The sequence below is a fragment of the Eschscholzia californica genome, unplaced genomic scaffold, assembly GCF_041429995.1.
Source record: "Eschscholzia californica isolate CP2 unplaced genomic scaffold, dmEscCali1.0.p SCAF_3, whole genome shotgun sequence".
NCBI classification, from domain to species: domain Eukaryota; kingdom Viridiplantae; phylum Streptophyta; class Magnoliopsida; order Ranunculales; family Papaveraceae; genus Eschscholzia; species Eschscholzia californica.
In genome coordinates, this window is record NW_028238420.1 from 45,256,574 (window position 1) to 45,274,680 (window position 18,107).

Sequence of the window (18,107 nt, forward strand, 5' to 3'; positions counted from 1 at the left end):
CTTCTTTATTTATCATCACTCGGTTATACATATTATAGAGATTTCATAGCTTATTTAGAGAGAGAAAGAGAGAAGTCTCGAAAGAGAAATAAGAGAAAACAGAGAAGGAGAAGAAAAACCAGGGAAGGAAAATTATTTTCTCACCTGGAAATCGTTTCCGGGAAGACGAGAAAATAATTTTCCCTAAGGTTCTGTTTGGCTGCGCAGAAAGAAAAAAAGGCGAAAAAAGGTGTTTTCTCTCCGATTCTTTACTTTATTTTCCAATTCTTTTTACATAATGCCTATGAGTAACTAATCTTATCTATCTAGGGTTTTAGATGAAGTTCTTCGTACTTAATTTTATATATGATTTGTTAATAATTTTTATTAATTTTCATGATAAAATATTCCGGATTTTTTTGATCATTCATGGACCAAAAATCTGAGTTATATAAAGAATATGCTAACTACATCATAATGAATCATTGTTAGAATTATTATAAAAACGGATTCGAAAACCCTAGGTTCCCTTTATCTGAATATCAACTTTAGTATTATTTAATTTTGAATTGCTATTTATCTTTTTATTATTTGAAAAAAAAATATTATCAATCAAACCACTTTTTGAAGACCTAATAGTTTTAAGATTAGAATTGAAATTTGACTTAGTCTCTGAGGAACGAACCGGTCTTACCGGAATTTTACAACTTGACACCCGTGCACTTGCGGGTGTAGACCTATTTATGAAACTTTTTAGGCCCATCATCTCTCTCACTAAAAAAATTACAGAAGAAAAAGAAGAAAAGATAGGTGATGATCAAGCCTCTGTTCTTCTTCTTCACTCTCTCTCTCTAATCTTTCATTCCAGCCCAAGAGTGGACTTCCCAAAAGGTGAGATCCTATTCTCTTTTGTTTTTGTTCTCTATATAGAAGAAGAAGAAACATCAACAATCTCCCTTATACCATAACACCAAAAAATGTCTCTGATATAAAATCTCTTAATCTTCAAAAAATCTCCACTTCTCCTTCAATCACTCCAGCACCAGCCGAAAACCCTCTTCTCTGTCCTCTTTCCTTCTCTGTTCAATCTTGTATATAGAAGTAGAGATATCAACCACAACTCCTATGATCGAATTTCTCTAAAATCGTCAACTGAATCCCAGTAGCTATCTTCATCAGTTTCTCTCTCTAGGATCATTTCCCTTTCTGTCTTTTGAAATGTCCTTCAATCTTTAGTTATTTCAAAATCTCCAGCTTGCAATCTTGTTCTTTCTTTTTTGTAGAAAAAAAACCTCCTCTCTTTCCTTCTCACTGAAATCTCCACAAAATCTCTTTCTGTTATATTCTTCACATTTCTTTCTCTTTCCAATTCTGTTCTCATAAGATAAAGACGAGACTCTCAACAAAAAAAAAAAAAAGATAAAGACGAGAGAGAAAAAGGAAGAGAAGATTTGGGCGTTAATTGGAAGCTAGCTGTCGTGACCCGATTGTTCCGCAGTGGGAAACGTAATCGCTGACTCATTCCATCTGGCCGAATTTCGCTACATCAGGTTTCATCAAGATAAAGATGGAAGGCGGCCCCTCTCTTGCTGGTCCATACTGAGTTATTTTCGGTCGTTGGATCTCCGTGGGAGCACTAAACTTTCACCGTGTGCAGGACCAAATCACTTCTATTTTCCGTCCCGAACAACCAACCAGTGTACCGAAATATTTATTTCGTCCTTCGGATTTGCGCCACGTGTGACAGATAGATTTGATTTTGACAAAAACTTTGACCCGCGCTATTTTGTTCATCCGGACTCCGATTTGACTTCTGTTTTCGCCATTGGGTTTGTTTTCGACTCTACTTTGTATCAGAGCATCAACATTAGCCAATTCACCAGACTATCATAATACCCAAATGACCAAAATGCCCTCAAGTGTGTCTTTCTCCTGATTTTATCTGTTTTCCGTGTTTAATTCCTTAGAACACTCCTGAGTGAGAGAAACAAGTAAATCATCAGAGTAACTGCTCGAAATTGACTAACTAGGCCATGTTAAGAGATCTAGATGGGACATTTTCATGTCTCATCAAACATCCCCAAACTTAGATTTTGCTAGTCCTCGAGCAAAACAGAAAAATAAAACTAAACCCATTTCACCACTTTCGTAGGGACCCACGATTGCACTTAGCACGTGCAACAAGCCGTTAAACGTCTAGGTTGCCCAAGAGGACGAATTTTGTCTCGTGAGGGTTTGCAGTGAATATACCCACAAAATTTAAAAATTTCGAGAATCCAGAAGGGTCCAAAATGGACTAAAAACTGTTTATCCGAGAGAAGTTTTTGAAAGCTAATAGAAATGAAATCTAAGTCAACCAGAACATACAAATGCTAAAAATTTGTTCACTAGTAATTAAGACCCGAAATGCACGTGATCAGCCAATATAAGTATCATGTTCCGAATAGACAAGACCTCGATCACCGTTTCAATACATTTCGCCTCGACTGTTGCCTCACGGTCATACACTCAAAAATTTAAGTCACTTAGAGATGGTTCACTCAATGTGTGAGCATGAGAATGAAGAAAAATTCAACACATTACAAATCACAGACTAAATTTTTTATGAACGACTGATCTCATAGGAAGGAAAAATCCACTAATATGGAATGGGGGAAGCAACCAACTCTTCTCACCTGATCTACTTGCTAACAGTGCTTCTTAGAAGTCAATAGGTTCTAGGGATAAAGTAAACTAAAACTCCTGAGAACTCGAAGTCTTCAAATCTTCAAGAACTACTTCAAGAGATAAACACAACTACACAAACACTTTTCATTTCTTTTCTTTTTTTGAATTTTCTATTTCTATTTCTTTTTTTCTTTTTTCATTTTTTCTTTGATACACTTCTGGTAATAAAACTCAAAATACACAAAGTACTTTCTTAATACTTTCCTTGGGTATAATTCTATCCACTTTGCTTCATGCCTTATTCCCAGGGTTCTAAATGGATGATCGAGTTTCTATCTTCCTCTTGTTGACACTGCTTTCAAGTTTCTCAGACTACAAGAGAAAGGTTCACATTCCTGAGGACATCCCTAGTGGTTGTAAAATTTAAACTCAAGAGATCAAATGAGCTCATTTGATTATTGCGAGGTTGAGTAGCTCTTCACTCTACTCGAAGTTAGCGCAAAAGAGATCACTCAAAACAAAAAGAAAGGCTCGGAATCTCACATAGGTTAAGTCTCCACTAATGATCGATTAAGTTCTCTCAGAAAAGTCAACTCTTCACCTAGTTAACACTCACATGGGTAATGCACAGACAATTTCAAGACTCGAAATTCGTGGAAAAACCTTTAGCAAAAGCATAGTACAACCAACTAGACTCTATGACCATTAACAAACAAAAACAACTAGACTCACTTTTTCAGTCCAAAAATTTTAAAATTTTGAAAAATTTTAAACCCTTTTGATTTTTGAAATAAGGACTTAACAAAAATTTCAATCCCCTGTCCCCCAACTTAAACCGAACATTGTACTCAATGTTCTGAAGACTATGCATAAAAATAACAGGGGTAAAGGGAAATATATTACCAGATTCCAACGTCCTAACTGTGGGTTGCCTCCCAGAAAGCGCTAAGTTTAACGTCTTCAGCCAGACAAAACAGATGACTCGAAAAAATAGAAAGTGTTACCTACTGGGTTACAGATATGTGACTAACTGTAAACCAATAATCAATACATCTGTGGGTCCACCAAAAACACAAAGTTTTCAGTGAACAATTAGTCTCACATTTTTGTGAATTAGTGATAGTATAAGTGAGACTATCAAGAAAGAAGGACAATCCCCAAACTTAGATGACAATAAGGTCGTTAAGTTTAGTACTGCACCAGAGAGAGTACAAACCGGATAGAAGGGGTCTTCATATGGATGGTAGACAGAGGGAACGAGTGTTTCAAAATCTACACATGGTTTTGAAGGACAAAATGCAAAGTAGTCTAGAGGACTATCAACGACACCTGGACTTAAATTGGAGGTCTCTAAAACAGGTACTTCGGGTTCCTTCAATGGGGACACCCTAATATCAGACTCACACTCCCTACAAGTTGGTTTAGATAAATCTTCTATACTCTCTTTGATCGCGATGTACTGAGGGTCCTTAAAGAATTCTAGATCCTCACTAGAGTCTAGCGAGACAATGGTCTCATTTAACACATTGATCAACCATGATTCATCATTCTTAAGCGAGTCAGACGACTTCAAATCATCTTCAACTCTAGCAACCTCTTCATTTTGGTCTGAAGGGACTTCAAATTCGGCACACTGAGAGGATATTTCAATATTTGGCTCTATCGTTTCTAAGATTTTGGGCTCAACAACGATGTTTTCAGGAGAACTATAGTCCTCTAAAGTTGTATCCTCATTATCATACACAGGGTGTTGTGTATTGTACTCTAGATTACCCCGGTAATCCTCTTCTATAACATTAGTTATCCTACAGAGCATTTCTTGTATAGTTCTGCACATATTTTCAGTCTTTTTTTCTAAAATCTGACAAAACTCGGAAGTACTCTTTTGAAGATCACTAACAGTTTGGGCTAATGAAGGTGATGCTAAAGATGGAGAGTCAACAGTTTCACCGTTATCCCATTGAGGTTGAGACGTGTTTGAAGCCTAAGACTCTCCATTACTCCTCCTTTGCATACTAATAACTTCGTGCAATAAAGATGAAGAGTCAACAGTTCCACTATTATCCCATTGAGGTTGAGACAGGTGTGGAACATAAGACTCTCCATTGTAATGAATGTAAGACGATCTATCGAGATATCTATAATGAGACCCGTAACCTTCTTGAGGTTGACAATAATCCCAACGATCATCATTATGCAAATTATAGCTAGGTTGACGAACACTATTTTGACCATTTGCTAAGTACCACCATGGTAGATTTGAAGAACTCTCGTCCATTCTGCCATTATGTTGGGACCACTCTCTATCCATCTCTCTTTTAATTTTAATTTTTTGTTTTGAAAACCAAGGAAGCACTACGAAGATCCTAGTACAAGGAAACAACCACAATCAAGCTGACTCAATCAAGCAACCTAAACAAAATCTAGACGACAGACAGGTTGGTCAATTTCACTTAAAAGTCTAGACAGCTCATACTTCGTAACAAAGCTTAAACTATAATTGTTATGAGGGTTACTCCGTCAAAGTACTATGGTCAAACAATTCTTGGAGACAGCCAACGATGAACGTTGTGATAGCCGTCATACCTTCGGTAACGTTTCCTCTTCTCGAGGTGACCTTTTAAAGAATTGAGTGACACTAACCTTTTAGGAATGTCCAAATAAAAATCGAGTTCCTGAATTGTTTTAAATATCCTATGAGCTCGATACCTTAGGGCAAATGTCTAAACCAGATTTTAATTTAAGTGAGGTTTGGGATTCGCAACGTTGTTTCCTAAATGGGCAAGAGATCGGTGATGAAATCCGACTCCTATCTTGTAATGGGGTTTGTGCCCTTACTAAAGACGTTTAAACTAAGCATATCGTCAAATCAATTAGGCACACAAAACACATACAAGGACCCACTGACAGGGGATTCGTGGGTGATCAGAGAAAGTTACATCCCATTCAAGACGGGCGATGACCTTTGCAGACGACCCGGGCCACTCTTCCCTCAAGTGTTCGAACCCGAGGCTTCGTTTTGGTTTCGATTACAATTTAGCCCTTTTAAATTATGGTCAAAAATTAAAACATAATAAAAACTAGAAAGTCTAAAGTCTCTCTCTCACCAAAATAGAAAAAATAAAAATAAAAATAAAACTGTAAATTCTTCATCTTGAGCTCCTTTCCTTGGTGCGCCTTTTCCTTTGCTTCTTAGTGTTCTGCACACCAAAAATGAAAAACAAGTCAAAGTGTCCAAAAATAAAAACTTACCAAAAATAGAATTTTCCAAGAATATAACAAATTTAAAACATAGACCCCCGCTGCGGCGCCAAAAACTTGATGGGCCTAAAAGGTTGCCCTAAAAGGTCTATACCCGCAAGTATACGGGCGTCAAGTAATAATTCCGGTAAGACCGAGTCGATCCGCAGGGACTAAGTGAAACCTATTCTAAACTAGAACTAGCACTGTTTTCTTTTTCGAAATAGATTTTGGTGATAAAAATAAAAAAAATATTAAAGCAAATAAAAGAAAAGATATCAAATAGGAGAGAAGTCTAGGATTTTAGAATCCATCTTAACACATATTAACAATGACCTAATCATGCATATCTTTTCTTACACTCAAGTTTCGGTAACCTATCATACCGTACCCTCGGAAAATATTCGAGTTAAAGCCGACTAACCTTAAAGTTTAAACTCAAAGTATCGAAATGTCGAACTCACAACTATTAACTATCAATTAGTAAGCATGACTCATTAAGAACTTAACCTAAACATGAGCCATCAAATCAAAAGCATAGGTAATGAAGAAATATTCGAAGATTCGAAACTATGAAATTCTTACAACGTTCGAAGCATTAAGATATTAAGCATAAAAATATGTCATCGAAAATAACATGTTAAAATTCATCCAAAACCTTAGACTAAGTGTTTTAGCTAATCATGATGAAGATTAAAACTAAATAGGAGAGAAAAAGGAGAAGAATAACTAAATTTTTCTCGCAGGAAAACTATTTTCCTTCTGTGAACCAAACAGAGCCTTAAGGAAAACGATTTTTTCGTCTTCTTGGAAACGATTTCTCTGTGGGAATAATTTTCCGACGGATTTTCTCGTCTTCCTCAACTCTTTTCTTCTCTATTTACTGTTTCTCTCTTCTTCTTTATACTTTCAATCCAAAACACCAAATAAATGGAAGATAAATGATATTAAGATGAAAAATTGAATAACAATCATCTCTCTCTTTACAAATTTCTCTCTCCCTCCCTCTCTCTCTGTTTCTCCCTTTCTCAGTTTCTCTCTCAACAAAAATCTTTCTCTCTCTATTCTGTTTTTGTTTTCTCTCTCACTAAAAGAATTACAGAAGAAAAAGAAGAGAAGATAGGTGATGATCAAGCCTCTGTTCTTCATCTTCACTCTCTCTCTCTCTCTAATCTTTCATTCCAGCTCGAGAGTGGACTCCCCAAAAGGTGAGATCCTATTCTTTCTTGTTTTTGTTCTCTATATAGAAGAAGAAGAAAATGCAACAATCTCCCACATACCATAACACCCAAAAATCTCTGTTATAAAATATCTCTTAATCTTAAAAAAAATCTCCACTTCTCCTTCAATCACTCTAACACCAGCCGAGAACCCTCTTCTCTGTCCTCTTTCCTTCTCTGTTCAATCTTGTATATAGAATTAGAGATAACATCCACAACTCCTATGATCGAATTTCTCTAAAATCTTCAACCGAATCCCAGTAGCTATCTTCATCCGTTTCTCTCTCTAGAATCATTTTCCTTTCTATCTTTTGAAATGTCCTTCAATCTCTAGTTATTTCAAAATCTCCAGCTTGCAATTGTTAGAATAGTTAGTCCCACTTTGTCTAATTGATAAAACTTCTCTCTTGTATTACTCTTTATAAAGATCTTATGTAATAGCTAGAAAAAACAATACAATCAATACAATTTCTATTTTCTTACATGGTATAAAAGCTTCTAGGTTTCTTTCTTGGGTTAGTCAATAGAGTCTTCCGCTTGCCGGCGGCGGTAGTCCCATTAATGGCTACCGTCCGCCGGGCTTTTATCGGTTTTTAGTTGAAGTTCAGTTTTTTTTTCCTTTCCAATAAGAGTAGTTCTTGTCTATGTTGGATCTAATCATTCTTTAATACTTTTCTCAATAGTATTTGAAGATGAAAGATCAAAACAAGAGTGATTTGTTGAAGAAATCACATGATATACTCTTCAATGATCTCAACCATTTCAAATGTCAAGTCTTCCACAACATGAAATCTATGTGGATCAAGGTTATACAAATGAAGTTCTATTTGTGATGTCTAAACAAAGAGAAATTGGAAAGCTATTAGAGAGGGGGAAAGAGTTCATAGATCTTTTTTGTTATATACCCCATGTTTTATCTTCATATTAGACATTTAGTTTTCCAATTTTTTGATTTACCAAAGTATGCACATCAGGTGTTTGGTAAAATGTGTGCAAGAAATGTAGCTTATTCTCAAAGAGGGTTTTCGTTTGATGTTTTGAAAACATGTTTGTGGGTTCCTTTATGGCAAAAGAGTTCATTCTCTTAGTTGATTTGCTCGTACTTTTTATATCAAGATGAGAACTCTCAAATGTTTGTTTCTTTAGTACTACTTGGTTCCATTAGTTTTTCATAAGATCATATGAAGAGTAGATAAGAGAAAAATAGAAAAGAATTGAAGTGGGAAGGATCAAGAATGATGATTGCTAGTGGTTGAAAAATAATGAAATCATAAGATCAACGATTTGCATTCTATATGGAGTAATAATCATGTGAGAGCTATTGAAAGCAAGGAGTATATCTCCGCCCACAATCGGACAATGGGTTACAATCGGACAATATACGAAAAGAAGATGATCGTTTGAAGATGTTGGTAAAGAAGGAATGAAAGTTAATGATACATAAAATGGTCATCAGTTGACTATCGTCAATAAGCCAAGGAAAAAATCAAAACTCTAAACGGGTCAACTCGTCTCAAGGCAACAGGACCGCTGAGTCCATAGAGGTGTGTCGCCTAAGCCCAGAATCGGGAGGCCGACAAGATCATCTAAGGAGCTTTAGCCCTGTCCTACCTCAAACACAACCAGGTCTGCCCTGGGATTCGTAAGGACAGCTGGGTGGTCTGCGTAAGCAAGGCCAATGTCTTACACCCTGAACATGGGAAGGAAGAAGTGCACCACACGCTTACCGACATAATCCTGAATCATCCTAAAGAGGACACTCTAACTACAAAATAGTAGTTCTAGTACAACACGGTGGATCTCAACCGCCTCAATCTCACCGTCTATCACAGTCTGTCCAAAGCAGCCTATAAAAGGGCATCGCATCACGTTCAATAAGATTAGAACTCCAAGCTTTATTCAATACTCAATCTTTAACTGCAAATGACAATCTGTCTGTCTTGAGCGTCGGAGAGACTTCTGAACTCTTTGCAGGATTTTCCCCCAAGTTTCTAGGAGCAGAAGTGGGAATCAAAGAAACAGACTCACCCATTCAGGCGTGATTCAACATCAAGTCTCTATTTCCAGACTGATAACCAGATTGACGTTTTTTGACATCAACAAAAGTAATGAAAAGACTACTAGCAAAATTGAGCGGACGAATGAATGAGTGAGCAACAAATCAAAACTTTTTTTGTTACACAGATCAGTCAATTGATCAGTGGTATAGAGGTTTTGTTGTTGGAAAATCGTACTCCCTCCGTCCCATTTTGTTTGTAGTTTTGGGGAATTCAACTTATTAAGGAATGTTATTTATCGTTGACAAATATAAAGTATTTCCCTAAACTACCCTCATTTAACATAAAGTATTTCATTAAATACAACATTAGTAGAAGCGTATAACCAATTAGAACCTTTGAATGATATTCAAATTAAAGGGTAGTCTTGAAAGTTACATCATTTTAATAATTAAATGAATGTTATAAAAGGAAAGTGATCAAACATTTTGGGACATCCATAAAAGGAATAACAACCAAACAAAATGGGACGGAGGGAGTATTCAAAATAGGTTTCTACTTTATCCGATTTGATGGAAAAGAGATAGATGCTTGGATGTTAAGAGTTGAAAAATACTTTGAGTACTGAAACATCCCAAACGAATTAAAAAGTACAACTAAAAAGTAAATATATCGAAGGAAGGCATTGCAACAGTACCAATGGATGAAACAAGAAATAGGGTTTGGAAAATTAAGTGAACCAAAGAAAACGATCATTTGTGGGAAACTGAGTCAGTTGTGGCAGGAGGTATCGTACAAAAACTACAAAGATATGTGCACAATATCATGGACGATTTCGGGCCACTAGCCAATATGGTGGAGGAACTTCCAGAAAAGTTTGTGAAGGAAGTATTCATTAACAGACACAAAGAAGAGGATTGGAGACCAAGATGATCCTTGAGGGCAAAAACCTTGTCAAGGGAGAGACATGGATAAGGATCGAGCCTTAAGCACATTCAGGTTAGACCAAGATCTTCCTTGTAGGCCGTGATTAATGAAAGAATCGTCAAAACTTGTTTCAAAGTTATCTTTTAGGAATTTTGTTTTTTTTTAGGAATTTTGTTTTTTTTTGTAAGTTAATTAGATTAGTAATATCTATAAGTTTTTTATATTGAACATGGGAAGAAGTTTACTAAGTTATGCTCAAAAGATCGTTTTGTTTGTTTACCGCTTGTTGAGATAAGGACTACTCGATTCTTATTGTAGCCGATCACAAATTAGGGGGTGACATGAAATACCTTTACGACAATTGCTTTTTCAGTAAATGAGGCTCAAGAAAAATTAGAAGAATGTATAGTGTACGTGACACTTTAGTAATTAAGGATTGCAACTTTAACTTGTTAAACCGAAATGAAAAATTGAACATACTCTAGTTAAATTGGATATATCTCATAGTGTATAAAGCACCTGTTGGTTGGAGTGATCCATGTGGACCGAGGTTAATGAAAGAATCATCGAGATTTTCTTAGAAGTTATGTATTAATAATTTACTTCAATTAGGATTTAATGTTTTAGTAAGTGAACTAGATTTTTAATTATTTAAACCTACTTTAAATTTTAAAAAGAGATGCTTTTGTACGCTTATAAAGGGCAGTACTACCTAAAAAAAAAAGTGAATTTTAACTTACTAAAAGTAGAACGAACTTATAATGTATGACATATTAGTAATCCGCACAAAAGAAAAATTGAACTTATGTATGACGTTTCAATAATTGAGACCTAAGCAATAATATTCATCTTTCACTTGTTAAAATAAGAAATAATTTATAGTGTACAGGACAAAGAAATATTGACTTTTCACTTGTTAAAATTAGAAACAATTTATAAACATGTCTTTTGTGTACATGATCTTTGGGCACTTGGCAGAAGCATCTAAAAATTAACGAAATGTAACGGGTCATTTTTTGAACCATTCACTACTATTTATGTGTAAGTCCTCCTCAAACATATAATCCTAGAGAGGGGAAGAATGGATTGTAATGGTAGTGACAGAGAAGGAGTTGTTAATGAAGGAGCAATATTGGTGAATCGTCCAACTGTGGACATCGATTTAGCAGTACTGAACAGACTTAGATATATATGGAACAGAAGCCTCCCTCCACACTTGGATAACATTCCAAGTCCTCTTTATTCCCTTGTCAATGTTATCGCGAACCGATTTAATATTCCAATGGAGTTAATTTCCCAGTCTGATCAAACTCAACCTCAACATCAAGCTCAACTAATCACTTCCATTCCTCCTGAACTCGTCACTGATCATGAACTAGAAAGGTTCTTGATTAAAATCGTTATAGACGAAACTGCTGAAACAATTACCTGTTCAGTTTGTATTCAAGATTTAAATGGTCAAGATGACGTTAGGGCACCTCTAGGATGCAACCACAACTTTCATTTCAACTGTATTTCTACTTGGTTGAAAAGAAACCCTACATGTCCTATGTGTAGGCATGATGTCAGGATAGAGGAGAGGGAAGGGGGTGCCATGTGAGGAAGATTGGGTTAATTCATGTTTGAAGATTAATCATAAGGTACTTGCTGAGGTAATCTATATATTTAACCTATAATGTGCATGATTTTTTGGATATTTTTTTATTGAATGCTTTTGTAGTATATTTCTATGTGTGATAGTCTAACGTTTAGACAATTAATTCAGTGATTTAGTTCATGGATCCATTATTCACATAAAGATCTTTTGCTAGAAGTTTAGGGTTTTCCCATTGTAGAGTTAGCAACATAATTATGCAAGTTCTATGTGCGTAATAAGGATAAGGGTGGGATTCAAGTTAAAGAGTCCCTACCGAAGGGAAAAATCAATTGAAGTTTCTTGCTAACATTTTAATTAATATGAGTTTCCCATATGCAAATAATTTATTCTAGTAGTGTTTTTGTAGATTCAAAGTTACATGGGAGCATGGAGCAGGAGTTTGGAACTTTTTGTGTTCTTTGGTTTTAGCTTTTGTCTTTAAATATCCTGTGGTAAGATTTGAATGAACTATAGCTTTTATTTGGTTGGTTAGGTTGTGACCAGCTATTATGTTTGGATTATCAAATTCAGTAGCAGATTGAGATATTTGTTTTGTTTGATTTGTACTTTTTTTTTTTTTACAAAGAGGTAACATATTGATTATTGTGCCGAGACAACACTCAAAATGTCGAAATTTAAATATTAGACAACATCGACCCGAAAAAACAAGAAGACTTGGAGAGGTACCCTATGAAAATTCTAGTTGGCAAAGCCCATGAATAAATTAGTGTCTTGACCTCTACAATTATTTGCTCAACCGAATTGAAACTATCTTTAAATGTCTTTGAGTTTCGCTCCTTCCGCAACTCCGACCATATAGCAAAAGGAATAGAAGTTCCGAAGTATCCCTTACTTGTGTCTAACTTATATCTCTTCCATCTTATAAAGAAAACCTCCATCTGATTTGGTATGCTCCTAAAACTGAAAATCGTTTGGGAGAAAAAAATTATTCTCATATCTTTCTACAAACTGAGCAGTTCAGGAGCAACTGATCTGCATCTTCTTATGCACACTGACATAACACACATATGTTAGGGATAGAGTAACCGCTTTTTTTCAGAAGATCTAAATGTTGGGTTATGGTGTCTCCTAATGTTCTAAGTGGAATCTCAGACATCTAATGTCTAACACTAGTATTCCAAGGATCTCATGCATAAGCTAAATATGAACTAAGTAGTTAAAGATTACCTTAATCGCTAATTCCAATCGAACCAATAAGACGGTTGAATAAGAAGACCAAGAGCTCCGATTGTAGCTCCTCTACTTGAGACGCCAAGTAATCAACTTGATCTCCCACCTTTAAGTTTAGCTTGAACTCCAATGGTAACACCTTCTTCTTTTGACTAGATAGATAGTTGGGACTAATTCTCGCTTTCTTTCTCTACTTGATTTTGTAGAGTTAGAAATCTCTTTATAAATTCTCCACACCTAATTCTCTTCTAATGACGCCCTAAGAAAGCAAATCTGGCCAACCCTATTAATATGGTCGGCAATGCTTGGTCGGCCCCACTAATGGGCCTTAAATGCCCTTTAAGGTCCCGGCTTAAAACCCCTTTGTTTCGGCTCTTCGTACTATCTTTGCCTTAGTTTTTTTTAGGCCATTTGGACAAATTTATGGGTCCAACCCATATTTATATGTCTCATCCCTCTAGTCATATCTCCTGATCATATTGAAACTTTTTTGTGTAACTCGATGTAGGATCCGGACGAAGTTAGCCGCGAATTACCTCGTGATTTGACGATCGTAATTGGTTTCTTGCTAAACACTACGACCCCTAAATCGTCAGGACTTGATGTTCTTCTTCATAAGTTGCCATATCCGACATATTGCTCGCATTGCATCTTTGGTGGAAGGACATCTCCTTCAGTCCTCCACTTGTACTTAGAACAAGTGGAATGCTCAATTCCTGTGTAAATTTCTATCCCATTTGATACATCATATCTTCCAGACTTTCTTGATTCTGTGTACCACTGTCAATCCAAATGATTAATAACTTAATCTAATTGAGCGTAACCACGGATTTTCAGTTGCTACTCATCAAGTGGCCCTGAGATACTTTTCCTAACTTAATAGGATAGAAATAATTCATTCTTGTACTCCCACTCAGCTTCATGTCTACATGTCTAATCATTATTGACCTAGTATCTGCCTTTATAACCTCCTTTTACGGCGCGGCGTTTAACAGAACTAAAGTCAGACATTCCTTACGTAAGATGAGTGAAGCACTCATGTTTTGAGGAATCCCTCCAATCTTGTCAATAAGAGGTGTTTGAATTTTATCACTTTGATGTACTCTGGTTGTGGGTTATCTAGTGTATATTCCCAATTATAAACCCACATAGTCGACTTGAATACCCTATTTCTATAGCCCAGGAAACATAGCTATTATGTCGATCTCACGTGCTAGTCTTTGTAAGTTATTGTTGTCCATGCAATGACCTGGACTAGGATAATGAAATAACTCCCAGTTCACTAAATAGGGGTCATTCATCAGATCACGTATCTGACAAAACTATTTGGAAAACTTTATTATCAACAAACTGTCGTTTAAATGTTATACCAAATTTAGACGACAAAATAAATAACTATTATTTTCGATAACAAGAGTTTGTAAATTTGAGTCTCCTCCATAAAATTCTTTACCTTCTCAATTTAGTCTGGTTGTGGGTTATCTAGTGTATATTTCCAATTATAAACCCACATAGTCGACTTGAATACCCTATTTCTATAGCCCAGGAAACAACGCTATTATGTCGATCTCACGTGCTAGTCTTTGTAAGTTATTGTTGTCCATGCAATGACCTGAACTAGGATAATGAAATAACTCTAAGTTCACTAAATTGGGGTCATTCATCAGATCACGTATCTGACAAACTATTTGGAAAATTTTATTATCAACAAACTGTCATTTAAATGCTATACCAAATTTAGACGACAAAATAAATAACTATTATTTCCGATAACAAGAGTTTGTAAATTTGAGTCTCCTCCATAAAATTCTTTACTTACTCAATTTAGTCAAGGTTATTCCCAGAATGCACCTTTTACGTTAGACCTTTCATTCATACTTTGTCTTAGGTGACAGTTTAGTTAACAACGGATCTAATCCGACTAAATTAACCTTTGCTTATTATCAGTTAATCGAACGTCGTTTCCTTCAATTTTCTTAAATAATTTCTAGTATCCTTTTACTAGTTTTAAAACTTTCAAAGCTTTTAATTCTATTCTTTTGTTTGTAGAGTTTGCAACAGTTCCCAGCTCGAAACATTTTCAGCCTACTTTCCTTCCATGTCTGGAAGTTTGAAATGTATGACATTGTCAACTTTTCTTTTCCACATTGTACTATGAACTCATCCTAATTGCTTCCCAAGCTCTTTAGGATGTTCTTTAGTTGTGGTTCAGATTATCTCATCTGAATTCGGATGTCGACATCTCATCATACTCCCAATATTCGAGATGGTTCAAGCAAATGCTAATCATGTCCAACATGATCGATCTTTATGCCTGAGGTATAAACATGACCGATCTATATGGTTGCTTGGTATGCTTAAGCTCTTCCTTCCTTTTGATTATTTTTGGTGTCTTTTCTCCTACTAGTTATTAATTATCTTTGACAGGAGGTTCTTCTTTTAGTTATTAGGGGTACTTATCTTACTTCTGTTTCTTGTGCTTTTAAGTTAATTTTGTTTTTTTAGTTTCTCTGCACTTTTAGGATAGCGGCTGTTCTTAGTAGAAGTATAGTGAGTGCCTTTAGATTTGGTTGTTTGTATTGGTCCTTTCTTCCTGTTGAGCCCGGGACTGATCCTCATCTTTCCCACCATGAATAATAGCAACCCCTATGTGACTAACCCCACTATTTTAAGTTGGAACGTGAGAGGAGCGTCGTCTTTTCTCACGAAGAAGCATATTCTCAATCTTATTACGAATAATCACCCGGATATAATCTTCCTATCGGAGACTAAAAACAAATCGAGCAACATGAACAAAAACATTCCTATTAGTAAAACTTATGCTAGCTATTTTGTTGACCCTATCAACAAAGCTGGAGGATTAGCGTTGTATTGGAAGCATCACTTGGATATCAACATCAAATATTCTGATAACTATATCATCCACGTGGAGATGAATAATGCGAACTCGACTAACAACATCTTAATCACTGGTTTCTACAGTTCGCCTTACCACAAAATAAGCTCAAACCTTGGAAAACCTCAATCAGCTCCAGCCGGAGAACAATAACCCTTGGATAGTTATAGGTGACATGAATTGTATTCTGGACCCTCTAGAAAAAAGTGGAGGCTCTACAGTTTCCAACTCTTACAGACCTAAAATTTTAGACATCATTAACAACAGTGGGTTACTGGATATAGGTTTCCAAGGCAAACCTTACACATGGAATAACAAGCAGTTTGGTGAAAACCTTATTCAGGAAAGACTGGATAGAGGGTTAGCAAATCTTTAGTGGCTCCAACATTTTCAATCGTCAGGAGTTATTCATCTTGATGCAGTGGGATCAGATCATTCGCCTATTCTCCTAGACAACAAAAAGCTCCAACAATCTAGTCCTAAACCCTTCAAGTTTATTAGGACTTGGATGACCCATCCAGATTGCCACAGTTTTATTGCCACTAATTGGAATAGCCTTAAAGATACTTCAAACCCTCAGAATATTCAGCAAGATCTCAAGAAGCTCAGCCGCAAGCTCACCCAATGGAACAAAAATGTTTTTGGTAATATTGAAAAGAATATCACTCTGATCAACCAAAAACTACAGGAAAGTGCGACTAAAGAAGAATACAACAAATTAAATCTTCACCTTGAGGAGCTCTACACCCAACAGGAAAGTCTTTGGAAAGAGAAGTCGAGGAACAATTTCCTCGAGCTGGGAGACAAAAACACCAAATATTTTCACTCACAAGCCATACAACGCAACAGAAATAACAATATTAATGCAATCAAAGACAAGAATGGTGGCTGACAGGAAGATCACAAAGACATCCAAAACATCATCACGGATCACCTCAGTAACATCAACACTATCATCAATCCCAAGGAAGACCCTAACACGCTCAACCTTTTCAACACCAGTATCATGTATGAGCAAAATTTAAATCTGCTAACTATTCCCACGAAGGAAGAAATAGATCAAGCTATTCAGAATCTTAAAAAGGAAGAAGCTCCAGGTCCAGACGGCTACCCACCTTTTTTCTTCCAATCTAACTGGGATACTATTAATAAAGACATCTATGAGCTAGTCCAGAATTTTTTCCAGACTGCATATCTGCCCCCCGAAATTAACCATACCCACATTTGTCTCATCCCTAAAACCCCTATTCCCCACACCCCGGCGGACTACCGTCCTATCAGCCTTCTCAACACTACTTATAAAATCATCACCAAATTATTAGCCGATAAATTTAAACTCACTTTGAACCCTATTATATCTCCTTTCCAAGCGGCGTATGTCCCCGGTAGACAGATCACAGATAACATCATTATGGGCCAAGAAATCATCCACTCTTTTAAGAAGATGAAAGGAGTTGTGGGATACTTCGGGCTTAAGTTAGATATGTCCAAGGCTTTTGACAAAATTGAATGGAAGTTTCTGGTTGATATCATTAGGAAGCTAGGCTACGATGAACATTGGATCAAGATGATTTATACGTGTATTGCTACTTCTTCGATGTCGTTTCTGGTTAATGGTCGTCCAGGCAACACTTTCTATCCTTCCAGAGGTATCAGGCAAGGTGACCCGCTCTCCCCCTTCCTCTTTACTATTGTTTTGGAGGGCCTTAGTCGTAAGCTTATGTCGACAAATACTCATAACAACTTCCAAGGATTCCCTACTAACAGTGATGACCTTGAGATTTCTCATCTCCTCTTCGCGGACGATAGCATTATTTTCGGTCGGAACTCTATGGAGAATATTCATAATCTCAAGAATATCCTCACAAATTTCTGTGAGACGTCGGGCCAAATGATTAATTACACCAAATCCTGTACTCTCACCCTAAATTCAAACGCCTTATCATGCGAACACTCAAAGTTAAATATGCGTCAACCTCGGACAAATACTTGGGAGACTAACTTTTTATTGGTGCTCATAAAACCAAAATATTTAATGACATTCTGGAGCATATCAAGAATAAACTCAACAAGTGGAATCACACCTTTCTCTCTCAAGCTAGCCGCACAGTAGTCATTTCGGCTATTGCTGCAGCCGTACCCCGATATCAGATGTAATGCTTCGCTATTCCAAAAGGAATAAGCAAACACATCAAGTCCATTCAAAGGACTTTCTGGTGGGGTAAGTCTAAAGGAATATGCACCAAGTCTTGGTCATATATATGTCGTCCGAAAAAACTCGAAGGATTAGGTATTCACCTGCCAGAGTTAGACAACTCTGCCATGCTCTCCAAGCTTGCATGAAGGATCAAAAC

The 18,107-nt window shown here is 36.4% G+C and overlaps 1 protein-coding gene across 1 annotated transcript; it reads left to right on the forward strand.

Annotated features, from left to right (window-relative positions):
* The first annotated feature begins 11,111 nt into the window (after positions 1 to 11,111).
* On the forward strand, positions 11,112 to 11,630 carry LOC147550800 (uncharacterized). Its single transcript, XM_086668499.1, has one exon. The coding sequence runs from the start codon at positions 11,112 to 11,114 to the stop codon at positions 11,628 to 11,630; it is 519 nt and encodes a 172-aa protein (XP_086524625.1).
* The last annotated feature ends 6,477 nt before the right edge of the window (positions 11,631 to 18,107 follow it).